The sequence below is a fragment of the Rattus norvegicus genome, chromosome 8 (assembly GCF_036323735.1).
Source record: "Rattus norvegicus strain BN/NHsdMcwi chromosome 8, GRCr8, whole genome shotgun sequence".
Classification (NCBI taxonomy): Eukaryota; Metazoa; Chordata; class Mammalia; order Rodentia; family Muridae; genus Rattus; species Rattus norvegicus.
The window spans coordinates 61,020,337-61,034,409 of NC_086026.1; the positions used below are offsets into that span (position 1 = coordinate 61,020,337).

General features: G+C 44.6%; 1 protein-coding gene across 5 annotated transcripts in view; it reads left to right on the forward strand.

The window, feature by feature from the left end:
• Arhgap20 (Rho GTPase activating protein 20) overlaps nucleotides 1-14,073 on the forward strand; it is an 84,720-nt gene that overhangs the window by 49,857 nt on the left and 20,790 nt on the right. For all 5 annotated transcript variants that reach the window (XR_010054006.1, XR_010054007.1, XM_063265878.1 and 2 more), the window contains exons 5-9: nucleotides 3,428-3,469; nucleotides 4,427-4,511; nucleotides 7,402-7,479; nucleotides 9,783-9,849; nucleotides 12,427-12,615. Coding sequence is in view for 3 of the 5 variants with exons in the window: in XM_063265878.1 (XP_063121948.1) it covers nucleotides 3,428-3,469; nucleotides 4,427-4,511; nucleotides 7,402-7,479; nucleotides 9,783-9,849; nucleotides 12,427-12,615 (461 nt within the window). In the remaining 2 variants the exon portion in view is untranslated. The remainder of the gene's footprint in view (nucleotides 1-3,427; nucleotides 3,470-4,426; nucleotides 4,512-7,401; nucleotides 7,480-9,782; nucleotides 9,850-12,426; nucleotides 12,616-14,073) is intronic.

The following is a 14,073-nucleotide window of genomic DNA, read 5'->3' on the forward strand; positions in this document are numbered from 1 at the left end:
AGCAATTCACCTCTATGGCATTTATTCATACACACACATACACCCCAAAAGAAAAAAGAAAAAAAAACACAGCTCTAATCATAAACATCTGTCAAATCCAAGGAAAGCCCATAGACTCCCTAGTCACTCCTCCTCAAATCTGCCAAAGGAAAACAGACTAAGAAACTACTGTAGACCTTCCCTAAGGAGAGACAGCCCCTAAAGGCCCTGTGTGGCCCTGAGTTGGATTCTAGAACAGGAAAAAAAAAGGTTACTTCCAAAGAATTGATGAAATCTGAAAGAAAAGGTCAAGGTTTTGGTGGTCAGTAAATGGCAGCATTTCCTGGTTCTACAGCCGGGCTGTGACTGTGAGGACAACGGTGCAGGAGACGCAACTACAGGCAGCTTCAGGAACTTACTGTTCTCTGTGTAACGTTTTAGGAAACAGTTTTTCCGAGTTAAGTATCTTTCCAAAAAAATGAATTATTGAGGAGGCCTGCCTATGGTATAAAAAAATGCAGTCTTAACAGACAGGCTACTCTGTAGATAACTGCTTAAAATTCAGAGCAGAATAGGAATAACCTGTGGGTTCTGGGGAGCCCGGAGACTTGGGAGAGGCATTAGGTCTTGTAAGAAGGCCTCAGCAGGCACCAGCCCTCGGTGGGTTCCTGGTTTGTTGTTGTTGGTGGTGGTGGTGGTGGTGGTGATAGTTTGTTTGATTGATTGATTGATTGATTGATTGATTGATTTTACTCTTTCACAACTGAGATTTTATTGGTTGAGGAACAGAGTACACAGACATACCAATCACTCGTACCCAAACTCTGAGGAGTCACATTGTGCTCACGTACACAGATGAAGAGTTACGTATTGTTTTTCTTTGAACTTATCCCAGTGATGTTCCAGCCTCAAACAGTTCCACAGACTCACAATTTTATGTCACACACAGAACATACTCAAAATTTCCATCTTTCGGAGCCCATTGCCTCAACCATTAGGAAAATGGACTGCCATGACCACAGGTATCACAGTCCTGACTGGGCGAGGACCAAAGACTGGCTTTCTTACAAAATGGTTCTACTAGAAACACAGGACCAGATATAACTGAAAATATTCTCTGCATGATGGAGACTCCAAATTGCCATTTAGTATGGTTTGTACTGTAGGATATAAAACTAGCCCCCTCTACGGAATGTTATGGGGACCCCCCGAGACAGTCACAGCCTCTCCTGGTTCAGTATCCTGCTATTTTCTGGTTGTATGAAAAACTAAATAACCAGCAAATGATTTAACCTCTTTAAAACACACACACACACACACACACACACACACACACACACACACACACACACACTTGAAAAATGGACTTGTGCTGGTGCCAAGTAACTTAAACTCACAAAACCTCACCATCTCTGTAGAAATAAGCAGATATCAGTGTGAAAGGAGACACACAAAGTAGTTCATACTTTATTGTAACATTTACACTAATTGCCCAAAGGGGACAACACCCCTCTTGTACCACTGGGAAGCAGGATCCTGAGAATCAAGGTCAGAAACAGGGTACAAGGGGACTTTTGAGTTCAAACTATGGGTGCTAGAACTCTTTCTTCTAAATCAAGATTTTATGTAACTGAATCCAGACAACCTCTTGGAGCTGGAGGGACGGCCCAGTGGTTAGGAATACGTGCTGCTCTCTCAGAGGACCCCAGTTCAGTTCCAAACAGCCACATCAGACCGTTTACAACTACCTCTAACTCCAGTTCCAGACAACCCAATGCCCTCTTCCAGCCTCTGTGGTCTCCCACATACATGTGCTGTATAGTCATGCAAGCATACACACATAACGTTTTTAAATGAAAAACTGTAAGAGAGTTGGCAAGGAAGAACCATGAAAATGTTATGTTCCAATAATCCATAAATACACTTTCCGATTACCAACCTGAAAGATGGTGTGAAGACAGTTAAGCAACTAAGTTACGACAAATTACAAGTACGTATTAAGCATTTTCTGGAACAAGAAACATTTTTCCAACTCCTGTAGAGAGACTAGAAATAATTATTTACAAAGCGTGTGACTGACAGGATCATGTAAGAAGAAATTAGGAGAGTTTTTAACTTTAAATATCAAATTCAGCAGTGGCAGTAGAAAGATAATATTCACTTGTACGTATGTCCATATCAGTCAAAATGTTTTAGCAGTTAGAATAAGCTTGCTTTGAGCAAATCTGCTAGATTACTGTCTTACCTTGTATATATGAGATGAAAGAAAAGTTTCCTTTCCTGACACTAGACTGGTTTCTAGACCAAGGCATGTCTGTCCATCTGCCAAAACTCGATTTGATCTCAATATTAAGCATGCTTTGTGTTATTTATGAATGGCAATTTAAGCTGAAAAACAGCCCCTGAAGAGAATAATTAACCCAGTTGTTCAAGTATAAAACTGTGGCTTCGGGTAGGTGGCCCATGATACTCTCACTTGCATGCAGTTATTTCTTTCCAAATCAGATAGTCTTCCCACCAAGGGACCTCCCTCCCCTGTGACTGAATACCACTGGTGAATGAAAAGTAGCACATTAAAAAAATGTGCCTTGAAGATTAAAACAGAGACTGAAGGAACACCCATTCAGAGCCTGCCCCACATGTGGCCCATACATATACAGCCACCCAATTAGACAAGATGGATGAAGCAAAGAAGTGCAGACTGACAGGAGCCGGATGTAGATCGCTCCTGAGAGACACAGCCAGAATACAGCAAATACAGAGGCGAATGCCAGCAGCAAACCACTGAACTGAGAATAGGTCCCCTATTGAAGGAATCAGAGAAGGAACTGGAAGAGCTTGAAGGGGCTCGAGACCCCAAAAGTACAACAGTGCCAAGCAACCAGAGCTTCCAGGGACTAAGCCACTACCTAAAGACTATACATGGACTGACCCTGGACTCTGACCCCATAGGTAGCAATGAATATCCTAGCAAGAGCACCAGTGGAAGGGGAAGCCCTGGATCCTGCTAAGACTGAACCCCCAGTGAACTAGTCTATGGGGGGAGGGTGGCAATGGGGGGAGGGTTGGGAGGGGAACACCCATAAGGAAGGGGAGGGGGGAGGGGGATGTTTGCCCGGAAACCGGGAAAGGGAATAACACTCGAAATGTATATAAGAAATACTCAAGTTAATAAAAAAAAAAAGAAATATCTAATAAAAAAAATAAAATGAAAAAAAAATGTGCCTTGAATCTGCCTATCTGGGTTTAATAAAGGGATCCTGGGCTGTGTGATCATTCCCAGGGCCTGCAGCATCCTCTAAGCAGTGACGTGAAGCTCGCAACACACACGGTCAACTTCATTCGTAACAGCAGGCTGTTGGTATAGTCACCTGAAGTGGCAGGCTTTAAAATGTCAGCTTTAATATTTAATAGGGCTTATTTCTCTTCTGTTTTTCTCTGATTGCAGTTCTCCAGAACAAAAGGACAAATGGCTCTCTCTCCTTCAGAGGTAATTTTCAGTTCACATATTTTTTGATGTTATTATTAACCTGTGGTTAAACCCAGACATGTCACTGCAAAATATGCCCCAGGAGTGCCCCTTCTTCTCTTGAATGGAAACTGACATTTGTCTTCTAAAAATAACCTATTGGTCAGATTGCACACCGGCTAGAACACAGTGTAAATATCATCCTCTCACTACAAGTACTTCCTTCTAGGAAGGAGATCACTGGGGCCCAATCAGATCCCCATTAGAGAGAAAGAAATCACCATTTTCTTCTCTAATGTCTCCAAGCTATGGGCTAGTCATTTCTTCACAGAGCATTTCAAGTCCCCATAATTGCAAGGTGTTATATTCTGGGTTGGGGATTTAGCTCAGTGGTAGAGTGCTTGCCTAGCAAGCGCAAGGCCCTGGGTTCGGTCCCCAGCTCCGGGGAAAAAAAAAAAAGCAAGGTGTTATATTAAGAGCACCTCAAAAGTTGGCTATTATCCCTACCGTTGACTGTGCCAACATAGTTTACTGCATATGGGCAAAGCTTTTCCCTCTTTTCTTTCCTCTCCTCTTCCCACCCCATGAATAATCAAGATTTACACCACACCAAGCAGCTAAATGGGAGTGAGTTCTCTGTGCAGTATAGAGTGTAGTCACCAGCAAGGTGACAGGGCCGTCAGAGGGGACAGGAAGGGTGTGATAACAAACCATCACACATAGAGACCTTCACCTGGTCCCACCTCCAACATCATTTGACATGAATATCCCATACTTTGGGAGGGTCCATGCCGTATGTCCTGGGGCATTTTTTTCTTTCCTATAATTTGATTTGCAGAGTCTTACATGTATCTTTTTTTAAAATGAGAAAAGAGGACATATAAGTATATTGACAATGTTATCAAATAGGTTTTCAGTGAGCTATTAGGGAATCCCATTTGACTCCGTGTTGTTTTGGATTGTGTCGCATCTGACTAGATACATCGCTCTAGAAAAGGAAAAAGACTACCCGAAGAGCATCCCCCTCAAAATCTTCGCCAAGGACATTGGGAATTGCGCCTATGTAAGTGTTTCTAAGCAAAAAAAAAAAAAAAAACAAAAAACAAAAAACAAAAAAAAAACAAACAAAAAAAAAAAAACCCAGGTCCCTGCATAAGATAGAAAATGTTGTAGATGAAAACGGAGGCAGGCAGGCTGACAGATGGACTGTATGTGTCCTACAAAAGGCAGGCATTTAGTGGTACCATGGTGGGGGTGTGCATCTATATGTATCTTTAAACGCATGAAAACCAGAGAGAATGGGACAAGGGAAATTCATATTAACTGCAGTGATGAACGTTGTAGCCCTGGATAGAACATTGCTGGTCAGAAATCTCTTCTCAGGGCAAGGATATTGTCTGGGTCCTTTCAGGAACAGCGGCAGACGCTTGCAGTGAAGCCACAAGGAGGAATTTGCTGTTAGTGTTAGTCAGCTCTTCCCAACTTGTCAAGTCTTCGGTTGGGTGGTTTTGAAAAGGTTTTCATTCTTTGAGTTCTTATGAATGAAATCCCTGAGATCAAGAAATGGATCTGAAAGAGATGGCATTAGCTAGGAACTGCCATGTTTCTGGGGTGGACAGTAAGCCTTTACCCTCAGTTATGGGCTTGTTTACTGGCTGAACTTATAGCCCAAGAGCGGAGCTTGTTATCAACCACGAACGAGATGGGAACGGGGCTTCTTGTGATGCTGTGGCCTGTAGACTCCACGGCAGCTCTCGGTAACAGTCACTGTGAGCGAGCATAAATGTAGTACACGAGAGTTCTGTTTTTGTTTTATTAAAAAGTGAAATATTCTGACCAACTCCTAAAAGCCAGATCTCACTGCTTGGAGGACATACTCAAAATTTTAGGCTAAGAAACTGCCTATCTCTCCTTCAGCAAAATAGAGGGAACTAAGGCAAAACAGACAAAAAGCTACTGTGTTCTTCTGCTTGCTTTGATTTGATTGGTTACATTAAGGATTTTCATGGAAATTTCCAATTTTTATCACTATTTAATGATGTATGGGAAATACAAAAAACAAAAACAAACAAGCAAAAAACTGATGCTCCACTCATCTTTGAAGAAAAGAGGTGCAATGTAGTCACGGGTAAAGTCAAGGGTCAGTGACACAAGTATTCCAGATGGAGCTTCAGTGACAGTCTTTTAAGGGACCCAAGCACCTGGAGTAAACCCACCAAATAGGAATGAACCCAGGGGAAGTAATTTTTTAATTTTTACTTATTTATTATTTATTTATTCACTTTATATCCCGCTCATTGCCCCTCCCCTCCTGGTCACCCCGTCCTCCAATCTTTTCTCCTCCCCCTTCTCTTCTGGGCGGGCCCCCCCACCCCCTGTGCATCCCCCCTACCCTGGCACCTCAAGTCTCTGTGAGGCTAGGTGCTTCCTTTCCCTCCGAAGCCAGACACTGAGGCCCAACTCGTGGAGCATCTCTCACGTATAGGCAACAGCTTTTGGGACAGCCCGTATTCCTCCCTAACTTGTGGGCAGCTCGTTGGTGAGTTCTGCTAAACTCAGCACACCTTTAGTTTCACCTGCTTCATTCTTTTTCCTAGGCAAGAAGCGCTGTGTGCTGACCCTCATTTGTTCTGTCCCCACCCCAGGGAAGTTTGCAGGGAGATACACTTCTGTCACTACATGTGCTGAGCATGTGTGTGCCCATGTGAAAGCAATTGCTCTGGACACTGGGTCTATAGGAATGTGGATACCACGCTGTACAGACGGACTAACGGCCGTGTGCCGTAAGTTGAGTGGGTGGACCTTCAAAATTGGTGGGGCAGCAGAGCCTTTCCTGAAAGCCTGTTTTAGGTCGAAGCCTGGCTTGTACCATTTTTATGCCACTCTGGAGTAGATGACAGAGGCTGGGCCTTCCCAGTTCTCCCCGTTGGGCTCTGAGACCTTTTTAGTCTAACCTTGGGAGTCAGTGTACAGGCTTTTCAATAACTAGTTCAGTTGACTCTGTCCTATCAGGTAATTAGCTCACAGGAGAAAAAAAAATCTATAGAGGACAGGCAAGTGACAGATACCAGCAGGTCTCTATTTTTTTTCTTCCATGTCATTTTGTGTGCTTTTATGAAATTATTTGTGCCCTGTAAGTAAGCCTTGTGTCTAGGGCAGAGCACTAACTGCTGGTTCTTCTGGTGATAATTATATGTACTCATATGCATACACAGCCAAGTTACAGTTCAGTAGCCTGCACTGTATGTGAGTCTTTCGGGGCCCGGTGCACTCTCTGGAAACTTGGACTCCAGTCAGTTCCTTTCCTCGTCTTTGTAGATTGTCTTTCTGTATGGTCACTTTTCTCATAGACTCACCTGCGTCCAGCCTTCGAAGGACTGCGGTACCCACAATCCCAGTAGCTCCAGTGCTGGTGACTTAGGAAGCTCTTACTCGCAGCCAGCTCTCCATCTGGTCTGTTTAAGTGATTGCACAACACTCAAAGAAATGGGCCTCATCGTGAAGACAGCACTCAGCAGAGTGCAGGCCAGCTCCCCAACCCCCACCCTGAAGCCCACACCTCCACACACCCAATCCCCCATTCCCACACCCTCATCCCTACTCCAGGTCACCATTCCCAGTGGGCTATGGAAATGCACTTGTAGGGACAGAACAACAAAATAGCCTTGCTGATGTGTGTGTTGGTGATTGACCTGGAATGGGGTTCACATCCTCTCCCTTACTGAGTTCTCTGAAGCATTTTTGTTTTGTGGACCACATCCTTTAAGAGAAAGGAATGAGCTGTTCATGGCTCTAACATATCAGAATGACAGTGATTCCTCATGGAGGGTCTGTGCTCCACTCCACAGACTGGAGCATCGACGTTTACCTCTTTGTGATTAGCTGAAAATGATGTGATCACCACCTTTAAGCTCTTCGTTTATGACTGTGTTTTTCTGTTTCTCTCCCTACAGTTCAAAACTATATCAGTCATGAACTCAGACACAGCGAGTGAAGTCATCAACATGTCCCTGCAAATGTTAGGGATAACTGTAAGTGACCTCTGCTCTGTTGTCTTCTTTTTGAAACATGTTCCTGCTGTGTGGCCCAGGTTGGCCTTGAACATGTGATTTCTTTGCCTCCCAACACCTAGATGCTCCTTAAACTTTGATATTTTGAGATCAAAATAATATCTGGTAATGTAGTTGTAGGTATAGTCCCTTGCATTACAACACAGCCAATAACAAAGTTACACTTGTCCCCACCCCCAAATGTAGGAAACGGGAAAGCTTTTGAGTTAGTGTGACATATGGCGCTGTTCTAACCCAAAAAAACATAACGGTTAAAGTAGAATTTTAGAGTAATAATATACATTTTTACTATATATCCCACATACATACACAAAAGGTCTGGGGAAAGCTGCAGGAGAGAGTAGTAACTTCTGTCACTCCCTCCTTCTGTTCATCACCTCCTTGACCTTCTGGCACTGTTTTTATTCTAAGACTCAATCTTGGGATGATTACCAGTTCTCAAGGGTTTGCTTTGTCATATACGTTTTCATTAATATTGACTGGCTTCAAGTCCTGAAGAAGACAGCTGGTTCCTCTTAAGGATTAGTAAATAAAAACACAGCTTTAAATTCTGTCGTGGATTTGAAGCGCTTGCCATGTCCGGCTGGCTCGCTCTTAACCTGACCCTTGGTTTTCTGGGTAAGTTGGTGATATGTTGTTAATGGAAAAGATTGGAATATTGAGATTGAAGTTAGGGGGAAGAGAAACGGGCAGCTTCTCTCTTTGCCTCCCTGTGGGCACTCCACAAAGAGTTCTTCTATTAACTGGGAGACTTCAGAAGGATGGAAACTAAGAAAAGCACTTGTGGGTTTATTTTTAAACACACCGGGATATGAGCCGTCAAGATGGCTCTGCTGTTCAGGTGCTCGCTACCAAGCCTGATGACCCAAGTTCCACCCCCAAGGCCCACTCGGTACAAAGAGAGAACTGACCCCCGAAAGTGTTCCTCTGACCTCCACATGTATTCTGCCATGCTGCTCGTGTGTGTGTGTGTGTGTCCTTGTACATGTGTTTGCACACACAGAGACAATAAATGTGATAAATATTTAGAACTAGGTTGTGACGTGACAAACGATATAACTGTGTGCCTTTAGATTTGCTCTTATCCAGCGCTGCTAAAGCCCATTAATGACTCAAGGCCACCAAACTCTGGGGTAAAACAAGCTGATGAGTGAAAGTCAGTAATGTGATTAACATACTCGTGTACACTGAGTGAAGTAAGTTTTTCTGCGTTGATTTCTAACCTGCACAAACATAGGGAGGGAGATTAGCTACTTCATGATGCGTTTCCTAGGCTTCCTTAAAAAAATCTGATCCGCTCTGGTTCAAAAAAAAAAAGCTAGGAGTTGAGACTATGTGATGATACCCACACTAAGAGATATCTGACAGTGCTGTTTAAAATGTGCTCTTATTAGATTGTTTTATTAGATTGTTCCTCTCTGTCTAAAGGACAAAGTAGGGACAAAGTGATCTTTGTGTTCATCCTCAGGTGGCCAGACGACATCTGTACAACATGTACAGTAGCCAGGACCCTGACTTTCAATTTCGAGTTCAAGGCAGGACAATGAAATGCCTCTAACAGACTTGAATACCTCCATTCTGGCTGTGTATAAGAGTTTGCCTTGTCCCTCCTGGAGGATTCAGCAAAGTCCACATAATATTTCTTTCAAGTGGGGCTTATATAGTTTTGTTAGATTATAATTCTACAGATGAATAATTTTATTGTTTTCCATGGCTGGGCCTATTCTGTAGGAGAATTCTGAACCCTTGTGTTCCCAGGACTGGATGGAGTTGTTCAAACCAAAGTCAGTACCACTAGCTGTATCCATTTCCAGAAAGCCCCCTGAGCTAGCTAATAGCTGGCCCCTGGGACTTGACACTATAGTCTCACAGGCAGGAAGGTTGTCTTGCAGGAGTACAGTGTTGTCTGAGAAGACCAGAGAATCTCAGAGGTTAGGATCAGCCGTTTAGAACCAGGAAGTATATTCTTCCTTTGTCCGAGGGCTCTCTTAGACTTTTACACTCTGAGGGCCACTGATCAGAAGGGTCTGATCCCATTGCAGTTTGTAGATCTCAGTCAGCTCAGGTGCTGTGGGAATGAGAGGACCAACAGTGACGGATCCTGGTTTTGAATAGGATACGGTTGTAGGAATAAGTACTACTATCCCCCAAATCATGTGTACCCCACGAATCTAAATGGCATAAAATGCCCCAAACTCTCTCCTCACTCAAGTACCTAACTAACATGAACTATTTGTTTTGATTTTTAATCCTTTTATCTCAAGGGCTCCGAGAGAGATTACCAACTATGGGTAAATTCTGGAAAAGAAGCGGCACCATACCCACTCATTGGTGAGTGTCTGACAAAGTCTGAGGTAACACCCTGTTGCTTTGACTCTACAGTCCAAACCCTAAATGTTACTGTATCAAGTGCTCACTATGATTACAGTTGGGAAACGCACATTCTTCTCTTGGCTCTTTTACTTTACGAGCAGATCCTGCCAAGCCTCTTATCGGAGGGTATCTTCTTCACGGGAGACCAAGTGCTCATTGTAATTCCTCTTGCTACATTCACACGTCTGGGTTTCATTGTCTGGAGTTGCTTGTTGTCCTTCCTACCCAAGGCTGCCTCTATACACAGGGTACTGTGTGTGGTACAGTGGTGCACTGTCGCCCACCCCTGAGTAGGTAACATCTGCTGTCTCCCAGAATTCCCTTAGCTTCACAAAGGAAGTGACATGAACCCATCTGACCCCTAAGAGTCCTCACTGACTAGACTACCAGCGAGTATATCTCCCTTTACTATTTCTCTAGGCCAAATCTCCGTCTGTTTGTCAGGATTTTTCTTTTCTTTTCCTTTCTGCCTGGAGACAGTGTCCAGGCTGCCCTGAAATTAAAATACCCAGTATTCTGAGAAGTGATTGAGAAGTAAATTTTAACCTACCTATTTGAAAGTATTTACTAGTTAGTAATTCCACTCTTTAAGTAATAGAAATAGGGCAATGGAAGTAAATTCTGGTATCTGTTTCAGCTTCAAACGACACACACAACAGTCTGTTAGGGATTTTAAAGCACGGCCTGCCTGTTGGAGACTGAAGCGTATGCCCATGTACCATTTCATGCAGTCCTCTACCAGTGAGGAGTACTTCGAGTGAGCTTAGTAATTGGAACCAAACATTTTTTTCCCCTCCATCTTTATTAAATTGGGTATTTTCTTATTTACATTTCAAATGTTAATCCCTTTCCCAGTTTCTGGGCCAACATCCCCCTAACCCCTCCCCTGCCCCTTCTCTATGGCTGTTCCTCTCCCCATCCTCCTCCCATTACCGCCCTCCCCCCAACAATCCCGTTCAGTCTTGGGGGTTCAGTCTTGGCAGGACCAAGGGCTTCCCCTTCCACTGGTGCTCTTACTAGGATATTCATTGCTACCTATGAGGTCAGAGTCCAGGGTCAGTCCATGTATAGTCTTTGGGTAGTGGCTTAGTCCCTGGAAGCTCTGGTTGGTTGGCATTGTTGTTCATATGGGGTGTCAATCCCCTTTTCAAGCTCTTCCAGTCCTTTCTCTGATTCCTTCAACGGGGGTCCCATTCTCAGTTCAGTGGTTTTCTGCTGGCATTCGCCTCTGTATTTGCTGTATTCTGGCTGTGTCTCTCAGGAGAGATCTACATCCAGAACCAAACTTTTCTAGAAAATGTTCGTGTACTCTGCTATAAATGTCATTCATGCAAAAGTGAGTCAGCAACAAGAAGACACCATTTACAAGTGACCAAGAATTCTATCAGGTTGGAACCAAGACAGCAACTCTTAGGCACAGGGCCACTTTCCACCTCACTTGAAGACCACAACTCTGAACGGTGGCATTGAAAACCTCTGATTTACAAACCAGTGTAGAGTAGTCGGCCATTGATTTTGGAGGTCACTTTTGAATTGTGCTGTCATGGGGGCCCGCATGCCTTAATCTTCAGAGGTTTCTGTAATGTGCAAATGTCGAGAACACATTTGCTTTGTGTGCCTGTGTCAAGTGCAAAGGAAGGGTTTGCTGAGTTCAGTATACCATTCGATGGGTATAAGAAACATAAGACTGTCTTTGCTTGAAGAATCTGCATGACTGCAGCATGGCAAGATAGGGGGACTCTGCTATACCCATGGCTTACCTGGAGTTAAGGTCAGATGTCCAGGCTTTAGTTTGTCAACCCGTTGTTGCATTTGTACCTGTATTCTGAACCCACCATAGTTTGCTTTGGACACCAGTCTTGGAGAGAAACAAATCAGACAAACCAGTCCCAGGGCTGCTGAAAACTAATTCTGCAGCCAACAATGAGGAAATATATTTTACACAGACGTGCTAGACAACGGCGTGAGACAAGGACTCTGTAGCCTGGGTCCTATCTCACTTTCAATATGGCGGTCACCCAGGCCGGCCTCAAACTCACAGTGATACCCCTGTCTCAGCTTCCCAAGTGTTGAGATTTCGGGCATGAGCCACCACGCCAGTGTACGAAGTTTACGTTCAGGAATGCAAGCTTCTGTTGAAGAAGGCTCCATGGGGCCCGAGGGCTCACCAACCCGTTGCTAGGTTGTAATAATCTTTACCAAACAGGCTCCTCTGTCCTTAGCTTTAGACACTCTTAAATATTCTTGATGCAAGCCTAGAAAAGGTCAGCTACGCAGCCCACAAACCAACGTCTGCAGTCGTTCTAAGGATTCTTTTGAGGATTTTTTTTCCTTCTCTTTTCCTCATCCGCTGTGAGACCACCTCTCTGATTTGGTAGAACCACCTGCTGCCATGTGCAGGGCCCCAGTTGCGGGCTGGGCACTCGGATCTCTCAGGGAACAAAAGGATTCTTTATCCCAGATGGCCCAGGTGTAAATCACAGGCAGGCGCTCATTCAGCCCGAGGTCTGCATTTGGGTTTTCTTCTTGTTGCAGGACACGAGTATCCTTATGGGATCAAAATGAGCCATCTCCGAGACACTGCCCTTCTGACGCAGGGATCAAAAGACTCCGCCAGCCCATCCCAGCTCCAGGAGCCTTTCCTCATGGAGCAGCTGCCCCGAGAGATGCAATGCCAGTTCATCCTGAAACCTACCCGCCTGGCGACAGCCCAGCAGCTGAGTGGTGAGTTGCTTCCCCTCCTTCATAGAGCCCTTCTCTCTTTCGCCAAAAGCTCGAATTCCCCTGAACACAAGCTTAATACGAAGGCAAAAGACCCAACTTCCACCCAGATGAACTTGTAAATGTGGGATTTCAAGAGAAGAAAACAGAATTTTGGAAGATGGTTCTGTAAACCAGCCACAGGCATTACTGACTGTAACAAGGGGCCATAATCTGTCCCTTCTCCCCCCGCCAGCCTTCCCCCTTTAACCTTGGGTCCACTGCAGAGTCAGAGGCTCGGGTGATGCTGCAGGTGCTTCAATGCCCTCTTTGTACTGTAGTACACTCCACTGTGTGTTCCCCTAAACCGTCACGTTATAAAAGGGAGCCTGTCCGTCGTGGGTGTCAGAAGACTGTGATGCCCTGACCGGGACGGATCCTGGTCCCGATAACTGTGTGAAGGGCAATGTGATTTCTACCGAGGTCTCCCCTTAGCCTACTGATCTAACATGAATTCCCCGTGAGCATAGCTGCCTCACAATAAAGGCTGTATTATGGCAGCTGTACTGTCCAACAGAAGAGCATTATAATTTGCCCTGACCCAAGCCTGCACTAAAGAGCGCAGTCTGAAGCAAGACCGTATAAAGAAACAAGAGAAAATTGATAGCAAGAAGTATAAGGGCGATAGGAAGTTGATACTGTACGTCTATGTCTGCCTCAGTGAGCAGCTGATCCAGCGAATAGCAACATTGCCTTCTGCAGACAGACAAACTCTGCGAGTAAGATTTAAAGGGAGGGCATGGGCCTTGAGAGAGCAGAGGCCACCCTCCTTTCCTCCCTCCCTCCATGGGACAGATTATTGGCATCAGCGGGTGCCAGATGAAACTCTCCATCTGTGCTGCTGTTACCATGGTGTTCGTGAGAGTGAGCCTTCTCATTTTCTCCATTTCTAACCCAGTTGCTGAAACGACCCTGCTTTGAGAAAAGTGTGTGTTCGTTTTCTTCCAACTTAGAGGGACGCAATAGTGAATAGAAATTATATAAAAAAGGTTTTCCCCACTTTAAGTGTTTAAGAAGCTCAGTATTCATTCTATTAAGTTCTGATGTTTATTGGGCTAAAGGGTGTAGCTGTTTTGTTGTTGCAACAGCCTTTGCTTCTTAAGTTTGTCCCCTCTGTAATTCCTTCTTCTCACCACCCCCAATTCTACTCTGTACCCCTTTCCCTCACCTACAAAGTCTACCACCTTCTCGACATATCCCCCACTTGTGTTTGCCTGCTTCTGAATCCATACATGACCCGAACCCCACGGTTATCACAGTCTCTCTTGCAGATGACTTGAGCTCTCTCCTTCCCACTCAACTTCACTACATGCCTAGGACAGTCCCTTCTCTAGATGATCCCTGAGCACATTGAAGAAACAGAAGTGCAGAAGGGCAGCTTGGCATCCTTACTAGTGACCAACCTCAAATTGTCACTCCTGC